This window comes from Bos javanicus, chromosome 29 (assembly GCF_032452875.1).
Source record: "Bos javanicus breed banteng chromosome 29, ARS-OSU_banteng_1.0, whole genome shotgun sequence".
Classification (NCBI taxonomy): domain Eukaryota; kingdom Metazoa; phylum Chordata; class Mammalia; order Artiodactyla; family Bovidae; genus Bos; species Bos javanicus.
In genome coordinates, this window is record NC_083896.1 from 39,293,289 (window position 1) to 39,306,522 (window position 13,234).

Sequence of the window (13,234 nt, forward strand, 5' to 3'; positions counted from 1 at the left end):
TGCTTATTTAACTTATATGCAGAGTACATCATGAGAAATGTTGGACTGGAAGAAACACAAGCTGGAAGCAAGATTGCTGGGAGAAATATCAATAATCTCAGATACGCATATGACACCACCCTTATGGCAGAAATTGAAGAGGAACTAAAAAGCCTCTTGATGAAAGTGAAAGTGGAGAGTGAAAAAGTTGGCTTAAAGCTCAACATTCAGAAAACGAAGATCATGGCATCCAGTCCCACCACTTCATGGGAAATAGATGGGGAAACAGAGGAAACAGTGTGAGACTTTATTTTTCTGGGCTCCAAAATCACTGCAGATGGTGACTGTAGCCATGAAATTAAAAGACACTTACTCCTTGGAAGGAAAGTTATGATCAACCTAGATAGCATATTCAAAAGCAGAGACATTACTTTGCCAACAAAGTTCTGTCTAGTTAAGGCTATGGTTTTTCCTCTGGTCATGTATGGATGTGAGAGTTGGACTGTGAAGAAGGCTGAGTGCTGAAGAATTGATGCTTTTTTTTTTTTTTTGAATTTTTTTTTGAATTGATGCTTTTGAACTGTGGTGTTGGAGAAGACTCTTGAGAGTCCCTTGGACTGCAAGGAGATCCAACCAGTCCATTCTGAAGGAGATCAGCCCTGGGATATCTTTGGAGGAAATGATGCTGAAGCTGAAACTCCAGTACTTTGGCCACCTCTTGCGAAGAGTTGACTCATTGGAAAAGACTCTGATGCTGGGAGGGATTGAGGGCAGGAGGAGAAGGGGATGACAGATGATGAGATGGCTGAATGGCATCACTGACTCGATGGACATGAGTCTAGGTTAACTCTGGGAGTTGGTGATGGACAGGGAGCCCTGGAGTGCTGTGATTCATGGAGTTGCAAATAGTCGGACACGACTGAGTGACTTAACTGAACTGAACAAGAATGCACAGAAAAACTACAAAAATGTTCATAATGACCGGGATATAGATGATGTTGGAGTCACTTATGTAAAGCCAGATGTCCTAGAGCATAAAGTCAAGTGGGCCTTAGGAAGCATCTCTACAAGCAAAGCTAGTGTAGGTGATGGAATTCCAGCTGAGCTGTTTAAAACATCCTAAAGAATGAGGCTGTAACAGTGCTTCATTCAATATGGCAGCAAATTTGGAAAACTCAGCAGTGGCCACAGTGCTGGAAAGGTCAGTTTCATTCCAATCCAAAAGAAAGGCAACTGCAAAGAATGTTCAACCTATCATGCAATTGTGCTCATCTCACTTGCTAGCAAGGTAATGCTCAAAATCCTTCAAGCCAAGCGTCACTGTACATGAACTGAGAACTTCTAGATGTACAAACTGGTTTAAGGAACCAGAGGTCAAATTGCCAACATCCATTGGATCATAGAGAAACCAAGCAGATTCCAGAAAAACATCTACATCTGCTTCACTGACTATGCTAAAGCCTTTCACTGTATGGACCACAACAAACTGTGGAAAATTCTTAAGAGACTGGGAGTAGCAGATCACCTTACCTGTCTCCTGAAAGTCTGTAGGTAGGTCAAAAAGTGGCAGTTGTAATCAGACATAGAACATAGAACTAAAAGATTTAAAATTGGGAAAGGAGCATGACAATGTATACATTGTTAATCTGGTTATTGAACTTGTATGTAGGAAAGATCATTTGATATGCTGGACTGCATAAATCCCAAGATGGAATCAAGATTGCTGGGAGAAATATCAACATCTACAGAATGAAGATGACACCACCCTAATAGCTAAAGAACTAAAGACCAATTGATAAGGAGAGGAGATGCAAAAAGCTGGTGTAAAACTCAACATTCAAAAAACTATTCACCAAAAGATACTCAACATTCATGGCATCCAGTCCCATCACTTCATGACATATAGATGAGGGAGAAGTGGAAACAGTGGCAGATTTTATTTTCTTGGGCTCCAAAATCACTATGGACCTTGACTGCAGCCACAAAATTAAAAGACACTTGCTCCTTGGAAGGAAGAAAAGCTATGAAAAACCTGAACTGTGCATTAAAAAGCAGAGACTCATTTTGCTACAGAGGTCTGTAGTGTCACAGCTATGGTTTTCCAGTAATCATGTACAGATGTGAGATCTGGACCATACAAAAGGGTGAATGTCAAAGAATTGAGCTTTTGAACTGTGGTGTTTGAGAAGATTCTTGAGAGTCCCTTATACAACAAGGAGATCAAAACAGTCAATCTGAAAGGAAATCAACCTCTGACCCCTGCTTTCTTAGATAAGACATCTACTGAGGGCCTCCAGGTGTAAAGAATGGATGCTTCCACTGCAAAAGTGCCTGACCATGGCAGCTCCAAGCAAATAGTTTGTAGCCTCACCCATGGAGAAGCTCAGAAAAGCAGAAGGCTCTGTGTACCTATGGATACATGCATTGCATTCTCCCCAGCAGAATTGGAGGCCAAGCAAGGGGCATTCTGAGCCCTGGAGGAGGGAGATGGATCAGGGATCTACTGAGGCCACCACTTACCAAGTAGGCCTGGAAAGGACAGAGCAGGCATATGTGGCAGACAGCTTGTGACTGGGGTGTGGGAACAAGAGGGAACCAGCTCTGCATGAAGTACCTCACCCAAAATCCCCTGGAGGAGAAGTCCAGCAATAAGATCATCTGAGATGGGATGAAGAGAGTCTATTTCATTACCCCTTATAATTCCTCTGAATGAGGAGGTGGTGGAGTTGGTGGGTCATCACAAACTCTTCCATGGCCTAGACCATCTGCCAGTCGCTATCCTTGGGGCTGCCTCTCCCCAGCTTCAGTCATATAGTTCTGGAGGAAACTGAAAATCATGTGTGCTGCTGTGTCAGGGCCAATGACCATGTAAAGCCAATCATAGGACCCCATGGCCCTGCCAGGATGGCTGATCTCAGGCTGTACATGTGAACTGAGGTGTATCATTCAGAGAATACCCTTGAACTCTAATGACTCCCAGCTTCTTTCTTTACTAGAAGATGCCTTCAGGATATAAAACCCTAGGGCAGGTAGCTTGGACTCCCTCACTAGGTGTAGAAGCCTTAAGGAAGAAAGTTGTCAGCTCAGACCATCAAAGAAGAGGGAAGGGAAAGGCTGAGGGAGAGAAAAAGATAACTGATGACTTCTGATTTATTGGGTCCAGTCACAGAGATCTTTGTATTTGCTCTGATTCTTGTGTCCTGGATTCCCAGGATCATTTCAATGAGTCTCCCTTTTCTTTGAAGGCAGGTGGGATAGGGCTTCTCTCAATTTTGATTCAGACTTGGTTCTAGATCCTTCACTCCCAGACACAAAAAGAGGCAACCATTTGTTTCAGCACCATTAAGAGTGAGACCCTTTATAATTTACTGAGAATAGGGTGTGCAGACCACCAAACACAGTTCACCAGCATCCTGAGCAGCAGTGCCCAAGTGTGAGTGAGTGTGTGTTAGGAGCGGCCTTATTGATTCCTGAACCACTCCAAGCATTTATACTGCCCTTGCCAGGCCAATCCTGTCATTTCCTCGATCAAAGACTGTGAAATACAACCTCACGAAGACGTCACCCAGGATCCAGAACTCTATAGATGGACTCAATGGGCTCTCTTGAAAGGTGGTATAGCAGCGGCCTCTATAATCCTGGGGGAATCAGAGACACACACCAGTCAGCATGAGCCCTTGGTGACTCCCCCCAGTATCCAGACCCAGAACAATTCTTTGTTTTATTTCCCTCTTTTGGTAAGTATCACAGGGTTTTCTCAACAGCAGGGGATATGAGAATTTATAAACCAAAGAGGTCCAAGACATGAGATTGCCATGAGGAAGGGTGTGGAGGAGGGGAGGAGTGGTATTTGGGAAACAGAGGAGTGAAAAACAACAAAGTCCTACTGTAGAGCACAAGAAATTATATTCAACATTCAGTGATAAATCACATGAAAAAGAATAAGAAAATATATATATTTTATGTGTATAACTGAGTCACATTGCTGTGCAGCAGAACTTAATGCCACAATGAAGATTAGCCACATTTCAATATAATTTTTTCGAAAACAACAAGTGTGTCCATAGCTCTCCTCACTCTTTTTCTTTCCTTCTGACTCTTGCTCCTTGTTTTCTCTGAAGAGAATGCTGGTTCTCGTCCTACATCCCCACAATCTGTCCTTTATTTAAAAACTTTATTTTGTATTGGAGTATAGCTGATTAACAATATTCTGAGTTTCAGATGGACAGTAAAGGGACTCAACCGTATGTATCCAGGTATCCTGGTCTCAAAGAAACCCCTCACATCCAGGCTGTCATATAACTGAGTGGAGTTCCCTGTGCTACACAGCAACTTGTTGGTTATCCATCTTAAATAGAGCAGTGCCCACAACACGTTCTTGAAGCTTTAACTCAGGAACTCTGTAAAGCCTCCTTCAGTCCACACTCACCCTCTCTGGCCACTCCAGGCTTGGTTGGGTAAAGTACTCTTGTTCCCCATGCCCACCGGTCAGTCCATAGCCCTCATCTCCCCTAGTAAGTCCCCAGTGCCCCAGTGCAGATCATCTTGAGATGCCATTTGCATGGAATCCAGTGCAGTTTTGCCTAGAATCAAGCAACCCTCCATATGGCTCAATGAGTTTGTGGTTTTAGAATTCCTGAAATTCCCTCTCTTCCTCAAAGCCTTCTTTGAGCCCCTCAGCCTGCTCTGAACTCCCGCTTGGAGCTGACATGATGGCTCCACCCTGTGCTGAGGCTGAGCAGTCACTGTTCACCCTTTATTCACATTAGCATCCAACCTCCCCACAGAGGGGTTGGGTACCCCAACTCACAAAGGAGGCACCTGGCCAGAGCAAGGGGAAGATACAGCCGACAACTAGCCTGACCATGTAATTTATCATCCAAACCAGGAAAACTCTGAGAAGGGAAGGGAGCATGTTAACTTATGCTGGGACATCACACTGGGAGTGTCCCCAGACATTCTCCTTGTAACATGGCCTATTTCAGGGACTGCTAGTGCTGAATTTCATGTTCATTCACCTAAGGGTTCAGATTGAGTTGAAGCTCTTTGAGGACTGAGGACCTCAGTGTTCCCCTCTCCCTGACTCCCACCAGGCCATATGGTGTGGCCTCTCCACATTGATTTCAGGAAGATCAGTGTCCCAAACGGCCCTTTACTTTGAAGTGATTGGTTTTGTGGGAGGCACTGGCCCAGCCACAGGGCTCAGCAGCATCTGCAGTGGTGTGACATGGCCTCCAGAGGGCGCCCTCCCCCCAGCAGCAGCGCAAGGGTTCTTGCAAGCTCCAGTTTGAGGACCAACCCTCAGTATTGTCCCCTCACCTTGAGGATGTAGGCTCGACCTGGCACTGGGTAGTTGATACCGTTGATGGTGAAGATAATAGAGGGCAGTGTATTGACCGCAGAACATGAAACATAGTGCTGTTAGAGAGAGAGGGTAAGAGGTTAGCCCTGGTGATCCTTGTTGTGTGTGGAGATTGGGAGTGACCCTGGGGCATGACCCTTCACCTTGGAACCTGATGGCTTGGCCCCGATGAGCTTCTGCATGTTATCGACCAGTGGTTTTGGGCCTTCGATGAATGCTGTCCCGGTGTCAACAAAGGCCATGCAGCGTCCAGAACAAGCAATAACTTTTCTTTCAATGGAGATGCTGAGAGACAAAGGAAGAAAGTGGGCAACAAGGTCACTCTGAGCCTCCCCAGAGTTGTCCCCTTCCCGACTGTCTCCTAAACAGCCCTTCGTCTCTCACCCTCTTTTCCTTTGCTATCAACACAGTACCTTTCTTGACATCCTTGAATGTAGTACTTGAATACACCAGGATCTTTTGTACCTTGACACAAGCTGGACTTCCTTCCTAGAAGACCACTGCACTTTGACTAGGAAATTTCTTCTCATCCTCCAGATTCCAGCTTAATTTTATTGTTTTTGGGATGCCTTTGCCCTGGTGTTTATGAGTCTCCTGTCTTAGTCACTCTCTGTAGACCCTTCCTCATGTCTGCTGCTGCTACTGCTGCTAACTCACTTCAGTCATATCCGACTCTGTGCGACCTCATAGAGGGCAGTCCACCAGGCTCTGCCATCCCTGGGATTGTCCAGGCAAGAGTACTGGAGTGAGTTGTCATTGTCTTCTACTCCTCATGTCTAGCATGTACCAAAGACACAATTCACTATGTAGGCGAATCACTTCACGTACATCTGCCTTCTTAGATGTGAGGGTGAGTTTTATTCTCCTTTCCTCCCTAAAGGGCCTGTCACACAGTGGATGCCCAATGCTTTTCTGTTCAATGAGTGAATGAAAACTTAGAAAACAATAAGTAACCTCTAGAGAGCTGTATCTGGTGGGGAACAAACAATGGGTTGCACACAGAGTGAAGATGGAGATTTGCAGGGGCAGCAGATTCTCATAGTAGGGGGAGAGAGGGGTTCCTCTGGGAGAGGGTGTCTCCCAGCACTGCTCCTACAACCAGCTCAGACCCTGAGACCCTGGCCAGGAAATACATGACTATCCCATAGAAACTCCAAAGGACAGGTCAACTTTTGTCTGAGGGTATCACACAGAATCCTATCAATTATGCCTCTTGTCCTCAGGTCACTCCTGGATCCAACCTTTCTGATCCTCTGTAATAGCCCCTGTCCCACTGTGTGCCCAAGAACTTGACGTGTCTTTTCTATTAATTGCTTTCACATCTTAAGACTGCAGGCAACCTCTCTCCACTGCTGGGTAGCTGCTCCCTAAGAAGACCAATTTTCCCCATTTTCTCAGGACTGTCCCTGTTTTTTAACTTACATTTATCTGTACTCAGAATGGATCTGTACTGAGAATTTCCTATGTCCTAGGTAGCCCTGGACAGTCGGTCATCTTACCATAACTCTGTTCAGGCTGGAGATATTCTCCCTGATGCTCTGTTCACCACACTGCAGAGTCCTCTAACCATGCTCCCCACCTCAAAGGGCAGTGGGTGCAGCTTTCTCCCAGCTACACAGACCTCTCTGGTGCCTTTTAGGACCCTGATCTGAACCATGCTCAGAAGGCCTGGGGATTATGAACCCATGGGTTGTTTGTGTATCTCTGTGCTTGTGTGTTTGTTTGTATGTGTGTTTGCATGTTTCTTTGTGTGTGCTTGTGTGTCTCTGACTAGCTATGCATGATTTTATGTGTTGCTATGAATGTTTTTATGTGTCTGCTTGTGTGTTTCCATATTTCTGTGTGTCTGTCTGTGTCGTTGTGGGTGGTGTATATATCTGTGTGACTGTGTGTCTAAGAATGCATTTGTATGTGTCTGCCTGTATCCATGTACAGTAGTGGGAACATCACTTAGGCTGACCCTCAGAGGGAGAGGCTTACCTGTGCATGTGTATAATCCAGTTGCCTGATCGGATCAATGGTACCCAGTTGAGCTCTCCCTTGTAGTAGTGGTGGTCCACCCCACCAAACATCACCACACTGCCCTCCTGCTCATCTCTGTAGAGAGAAGTGAGGGGGTGATCCTTGGAGGACAGTAACAACAGCACTGTCTGAGAGCTGTGCGTGTCCACCCATCAAGGCCCTAATAAGGTCCCCATGTACAGATGCAGAAATCGAGTCTAGGAGAGATTGAGATCCAGAGTGAGGTCTGTTACTGTCTCATGAGTGGCACAGAGGAGGTTAGAAGCTGAATCACTTGGCTGGGCTCCATCAACTCTGTCTTCTGAAGACGCCCTAGAACTCCAGCAACCTGAGTGCTCAGACACCCTCAGAGGACAGAGTGCTGAAGTGTTTTGACTTTCCTCTTGTCCACCTTGCCATTTTTCAGGAAAATCAAGGCCTGGGAGTTCTAAGGGTGTGGGTTCAGGTCACCCAGCGTTGGCTCCAATGGCCTGCGATCTCTACTTTCTAAAGGGCCCCAAACTCAGAAGGGACACAACCTCTGCTCTCCCTGTCTTGAAATGCCTCATATTTCTTGAACAAGGGGTCCCACACTTTTGTGTCCCACACTTTCATTTCTCACTGGCTCCTACAAATTGGGTAGCTGGTCCTGGGCTCCCAGTGAAATGCTAATGAGGAAGGAAAGATATCCACCATCCTTCTTCTTCCTTCCTTATAAAATTCATGAGCAAATCCTAATGCCTTTTACTTAAACTTATTTCCTGTTGCCTTCCATTAGCCTTCCTCCTCACTAACCCCGCTAGACCAATTTACTGGTCTTGAGCCCAGGAGTAGGCTTGTGTTCCAATAAACTTTTATTTCTAAAAGCCAGGGGTGAATCCAGGTAGGGTCCTGGGTACATAGTTACCCTGGGTTAGATTATCTCTCAGGATACTTCTTTATTGAGTGTTCTATAATTTTTGTGTAACTTAAAGCATCCTACAGCTAATTTGGTGAAAGGGATTGTCCATCTCACACTTACTTGCTCAAGTAGAAGGCAAAAACAGGCTCAGAAATGGCACCTTGATTCTTCAGCTTGTCAAAGATGGGGATTGCCCCAGAAGAGGATATTTTGGGGTAGTTTAAGCCCAAGACGCCATCAAAAGGTATATGATCAAACCCATATTCCTCCACGCTTAGACCGAACGGCTGGTCAGTGCTTACAAGGTCCCCAATCTGTGGGAAAGAAGAGTGTTCCCACTTACAGATACATAAAATGGGGCTAGGACTGGGCTGGGATGCATTACCATTAGATCTTCAGAGAAGAATTGAGGCTGGGCTCTGTCTTCAGTGCCAGACAGACAGTGAGATCAAGCTGGGAGGGGAATTTGGGTTCCATTGGGGAGAGGCTGTGAATTTTATAATACCTGCCCCTCTGAAAAATACCACCTGAGTGAGTCATTTGGACTCATGGCTTCTGTACAGGTGGGGCAACCAAGAATCACACCAGGTCCTATTGGTGCCACATTATGGACAAAACAATCAAGAGCAAGATAGCCTTCTCTTTGACATCACTGTGATCTAAGGACAGGAATGGACTGCATTCTCTGTAATGTACTGTGGATTCTGCATCTGTCCAGGAAGACAGAAGCCGAAAACACAATCTTGCTTGCAGGGTTCTATGAAATTACTGCCTGTAGAAATCACTTTTGGGGATATTTGTATATTTCTCTGAGTGTGTATGAGAGAGAAAAGAGAGAGTGGAACTACTCAAGTATTTTGGGGGAGGAAGGCCATAGGTTTTTTAGACTCTCAAAGGTCCTCTATAGTGAGAAATCATTTATCAGACCCCTTGACTTCTCAGGCCACCAGTTTCCCACTCCGGATACCTGAAGCCCTTTAGTGCGCCGAGGGTCCTCAGATGAGTTTTATCCTGTTCACAAACACCCCACAGCAAATTCAGTCCTGAAAAGCCAGCCTAACTCCACCTTCTACCACATGTGTACCCTCAGGAAGGACCTTGCTGTCTGCACCTCAGTTTCCTCATATGTCTCATGACCTAATCAGAGTAACTGCTGTGTGGCATTGTTGCAAATTAAACCAGTTATCACCTGAAAGTGCCTGGAAAAGTCTGTGAATATAAAAGTGGGTGCTTTTATCCTTTCTTCTTGCTCCCAGCAAAATGAACCTTGAACTGCTCATGGGCAGACGAGCTGCAAGTCCACACCTCAAACCACTCTCTGGATTACCTAATCTGTTTGCTCGTGTGTCACCATGGGCACTGCCTCCCCAGAGACATGATCCTGTGGATAAGATGGCCAATATCTATGGGAGTTAGGCTAGGAAGGGTCCTACCAGATGGTCCTTCATCTGTTTTGCAAGCAGTGGTCACTCCCTAGCCAGTCCTGACTCAGCATATGTTACACTGTTACCCGAACTGTGTCATGAGCAACAACTCCTTTCATTCTCCCAGATCCATAGGTAATGCTGAAGGTCTTATTGGTAAGCCGGAAGGTGGAAGACTGAAGATGTCTGAATCTAACGTGTTTAGCTGTAGACACAAGAGATGAGTGTCATCAGGTGCCAAGGATGGAAACAGGGTGGCAGGGCAAGTGAAGGATGGTCCGGGTAGGGGGTGTCTGTACTCACAACAGGCTGGGCTGGTGCAAAAGTCAGAGGGCACCCACAAGTCAGATGAGCCTGTGTCAAAGATAACCTGGAACTCCTGAGGGGGTATTCCAATGGTGATATTAGCCAGGTAGACCAACTACAGGGAGAAGGAGGGAGTGGGTTAGTGCAGAACTGGCTACTCTCTATTCCCAAACTGCTGCCTCCCTCTGGGTGTCACATATCTCTTAAGATCACTTTCTAACCACCGTGCAGCTCACAGGCTTTGGTCTCAGAGGTATCTGCATTTGATATATTTTTCCTGTGCTACATTGTATGCAGGATATTAACTCTATGACCAGGTGTTGAAGTGGTTCCGCCTGCATGGGAATCCCATAGGCATAAACACTGGGCCTCCAGGACTGCTGGACACCCAGGGAAGTCCTGGTGCCTTCATTTGAGCAGCTCTGTAGTCTCTTCAAACCCAGCCTTAGCACCCGCATCTCCAGGAGGTCCTTCTTGATCAACCCCAGCCACTCCCTCCAAACTCAGACCACAATCAATCAACACCACACAGGTGACCCTTTGATTTGACCTGTATTTACTCTTTTCCTATCTCTCAGGCTGGCATGGGCATTCTTGAAGACAAAATAAGCCCTTTTCCTAATCTAAAAACAGTAACCACGGTGATTCTTATGTCCATACATGGAATGCAGGTTCAGTAACTTTTTAGTGCTGTCGTCTTTGCATCTGTGGTAACTGAATTTCTCTGCCTGGGGATTCACAGTTGCTCTTCAGTTGGTTCTACCTTTTGATTAGTGATGGTTCACTCTTCATCTGTAACTGAGTGGCTCACTTAGTTCAGAAGGAACAATCACCCTCAAACAAATGACACTTTTTTGACACAGAAATGGATATTTACCTGCCACCTGGTAATTGCCATGCCCAGTCACAAAGACCAAGAGTTTAGGATGAGAGTGCCTTATCCTCTGGTTGGGGGTCCCTGTTTTCTAGTGTCTCTGCCTCCTGCAGGAACCTCATCCACATCATCCCACCTGGCTCCTCCAGATAAGCCCCAGTGCTAGGCTAGAGCACCAGGGGGCACTGTGGAGCACCATCCTCCCAAAATACTCACATCCTTGATGTTTCTCAGCAGGTGACTAGTTAGATTTGAGCCACGAAAAGAAATCTGGGACAGTCTGTAAGCATGCTCCTTCAGGAAATTGTTCAGCATGTTTTTTCCACTGAGGGTTTTTCTCATGGTCTTCACTCTCCTTAGAGGTATTCTTTCACCGATCATTTGACAAAGAAAACAAAGAAGATGCTATAATTAGCTGTCAGTGTTAAGATATAACTGTCATTGTAATGGCCCTGTGTATTTTCTAATCTAATTTTTATGAAGCACATTATTATCAGAATTTTATGCCTATACCATGACAAAGACATAGATTTCAATACAGGTTCTGTTCTGCAATCTTACGTAAGCCATATGACCATGTGGTGTCTCAGTCTCCCCTTCAGTAAAATGGTAGAATGTAACAATACAACCCTCCAAATAGGATATCTTGGGGATAAGTGAAGTGATGTATATAAAGTGAAAGTGAAGTCGTGTCCGACTCCTTGAGACCACATGGACTGTAGCCTACTAGGCTCCTCCATCCATGAGAATTCCCAGGCAAGAATACTGGAGTGCATTGCCATTTCCTTCTCCAGGGGATCTTCCAGTCTCAACAATGACAGCCACTAGCATTGTTATTGCCATCTCACTCATTCCTTCTCATAGAATCTCAAGGAAGGAGGTAGAAGGGGACTCTTATCCTCTTTTACAAGGGAGCAATTTGAAATGCAAGAGGTTTCTGAGTTGGCTGTGGTCACACTGCTTGTCAGATATAAAACAGTATATATAAAACAGTGTATTTTTCTCAAAGTTAAAAGAGAAAAGAGAGTTGAAAGAAGAATCCAAGATATAGGGAAAAGCTAAGGGAAATTCAGAGGCTTGAGAAAGAAGTAAGAGTCAAATGAAAAGTGAAAAGAAAACAACACAAAGAGAAATACACTCCCAGTGACTTCCAAAGAGATGGAGAGATAAATGACAATGGTACAGAGATGCAGACATAGGCATATACACACTGAAGTAGATAGGGAAAAAAGAGGACATGTTGAATAAAATGTAAAAAGTGTTATTCCACAGGACCACATCGACATCTGCATAGACTGTGCACTGAACTGTTACAAGGAGTTGCATTTTCAATAGGTCTTGACATGACTAGACCGCAAGATTTTTGCAACCCAACCAAGACCTTGGGATCCACAGTTCCTATAGCAAGTTACTTATCAATAAGTAAGAGTTGAGCTTTAAGACTCTTAGGGAAGTATTCCATTTCCTTCTAAACCTGATCGGTGGAAGAATAATCAGATGAAAAGAAAAATCCGAGAAAGGAATATGATGTGACTTACAGTCCCCATACTTACTTGACTATGCACTCTGAGAAGGCCACCAGCCCGAGGACCACAAGCCACTTCATGCTTCTTTCCTGCATCCAAGTACTCAGGGAAGTTTGGGTTCTTAGCATGTAGTGGTGACCAGGAGCCCCTAGTTATATATGCTCTGACCTACCTGAGTTTTCCCCTTTAGGCCACTAAAAGGTCTGGAAAAAAAAAAAAAACACAAAGCTCTTGATTAAATCTTTACCTTCATCAGTGTCCTTGGTCACTGGCCTTTGAAGCTTCTCAGAATACAGAGAATTGAACTGTAATCTCTTCCTTGAAGCTTGGCTGGAAAATGAAACTGATCTTCATGGACATCTAAGAAGACAGAGAACCTTGCCTACATGGAGAAAAAACTGCTAAGAACACCATGAAAATGGATACTAGGGGCCATGCTCAGCATTCCTGGTTTCATGTCATCTTCCTAGCCACTTCATGAGATATGCTTTACTGTCTTCATTGGAGAGGAGATTTTTAGGAGGATAAGTTGTCAAATGGCAAAGTGAAGACTTCAGGGACAGCCCAGGGACATACAACTGGCTTAAGGTAGTGGGTCTATTGGCAGACATCAGGGGCACCTATGATGCCAGTCTGCATCAAAGATTTAGGGCAGAGCAATACTTCAATTGCATGGTTTCAGTACTGGAAGAAATGTCATATGCATCGACAAGATACTTTATATCATCCAACAACTGTGCAAGGAAGAATTGTGTGCTAGGTTCTGGGCTAAAGGCTTCAAAGTCAAAGTTGATCAAGACAAAAGTAGTCTTTATCTTAAGAGATCTAGAAGTCTAGTTCTCACAAGCTCATGACCCCAGG

General features: G+C 45.0%; 1 protein-coding gene across 1 annotated transcript; it reads right to left on the minus strand.

Moving 5' to 3' along the window:
* Nucleotides 1–3,411: 3,411 nt before the first annotated feature.
* LOC133241271 (pregnancy-associated glycoprotein 1-like) lies at nt 3,412–12,501 on the minus strand. Its single transcript, XM_061406534.1, has 9 exons — nt 12,401–12,501; nt 11,064–11,214; nt 9,971–10,088; nt 9,754–9,872; nt 8,364–8,557; nt 7,322–7,438; nt 5,485–5,626; nt 5,299–5,397; nt 3,412–3,617 (listed from the first exon to the last, which is right to left on the minus strand). The coding sequence occupies exons 1-9, from the start codon at nt 12,499–12,501 to the stop codon at nt 3,468–3,470; spliced, it is 1,191 nt and encodes a 396-aa protein (XP_061262518.1). The 3' UTR covers nt 3,412–3,467.
* Nucleotides 12,502–13,234: the final 733 nt, after the last annotated feature.

Bases quoted from the DNA above. Each gene is read 5' to 3' on its own strand.
- LOC133241271 (XM_061406534.1), bottom strand. From the start codon at position 12,501: ATGCTAAGAACCCAAACTTCCCTGAGTACTTGGATGCAGGAAAGAAGC. The intron at 9,873-9,970 runs GTGAGTACAGAC...TTGTGTCTACAG, and splicing joins TTGCACCAGCCCAGCCTGTT to CTAAACACGTTAGATTCAGA. The intron at 7,439-8,363 runs GTAAGTGTGAGA...TTCTCTCTACAG, and splicing joins TTTGCCTTCTACTTGAGCAA to AGATGAGCAGGAGGGCAGTG.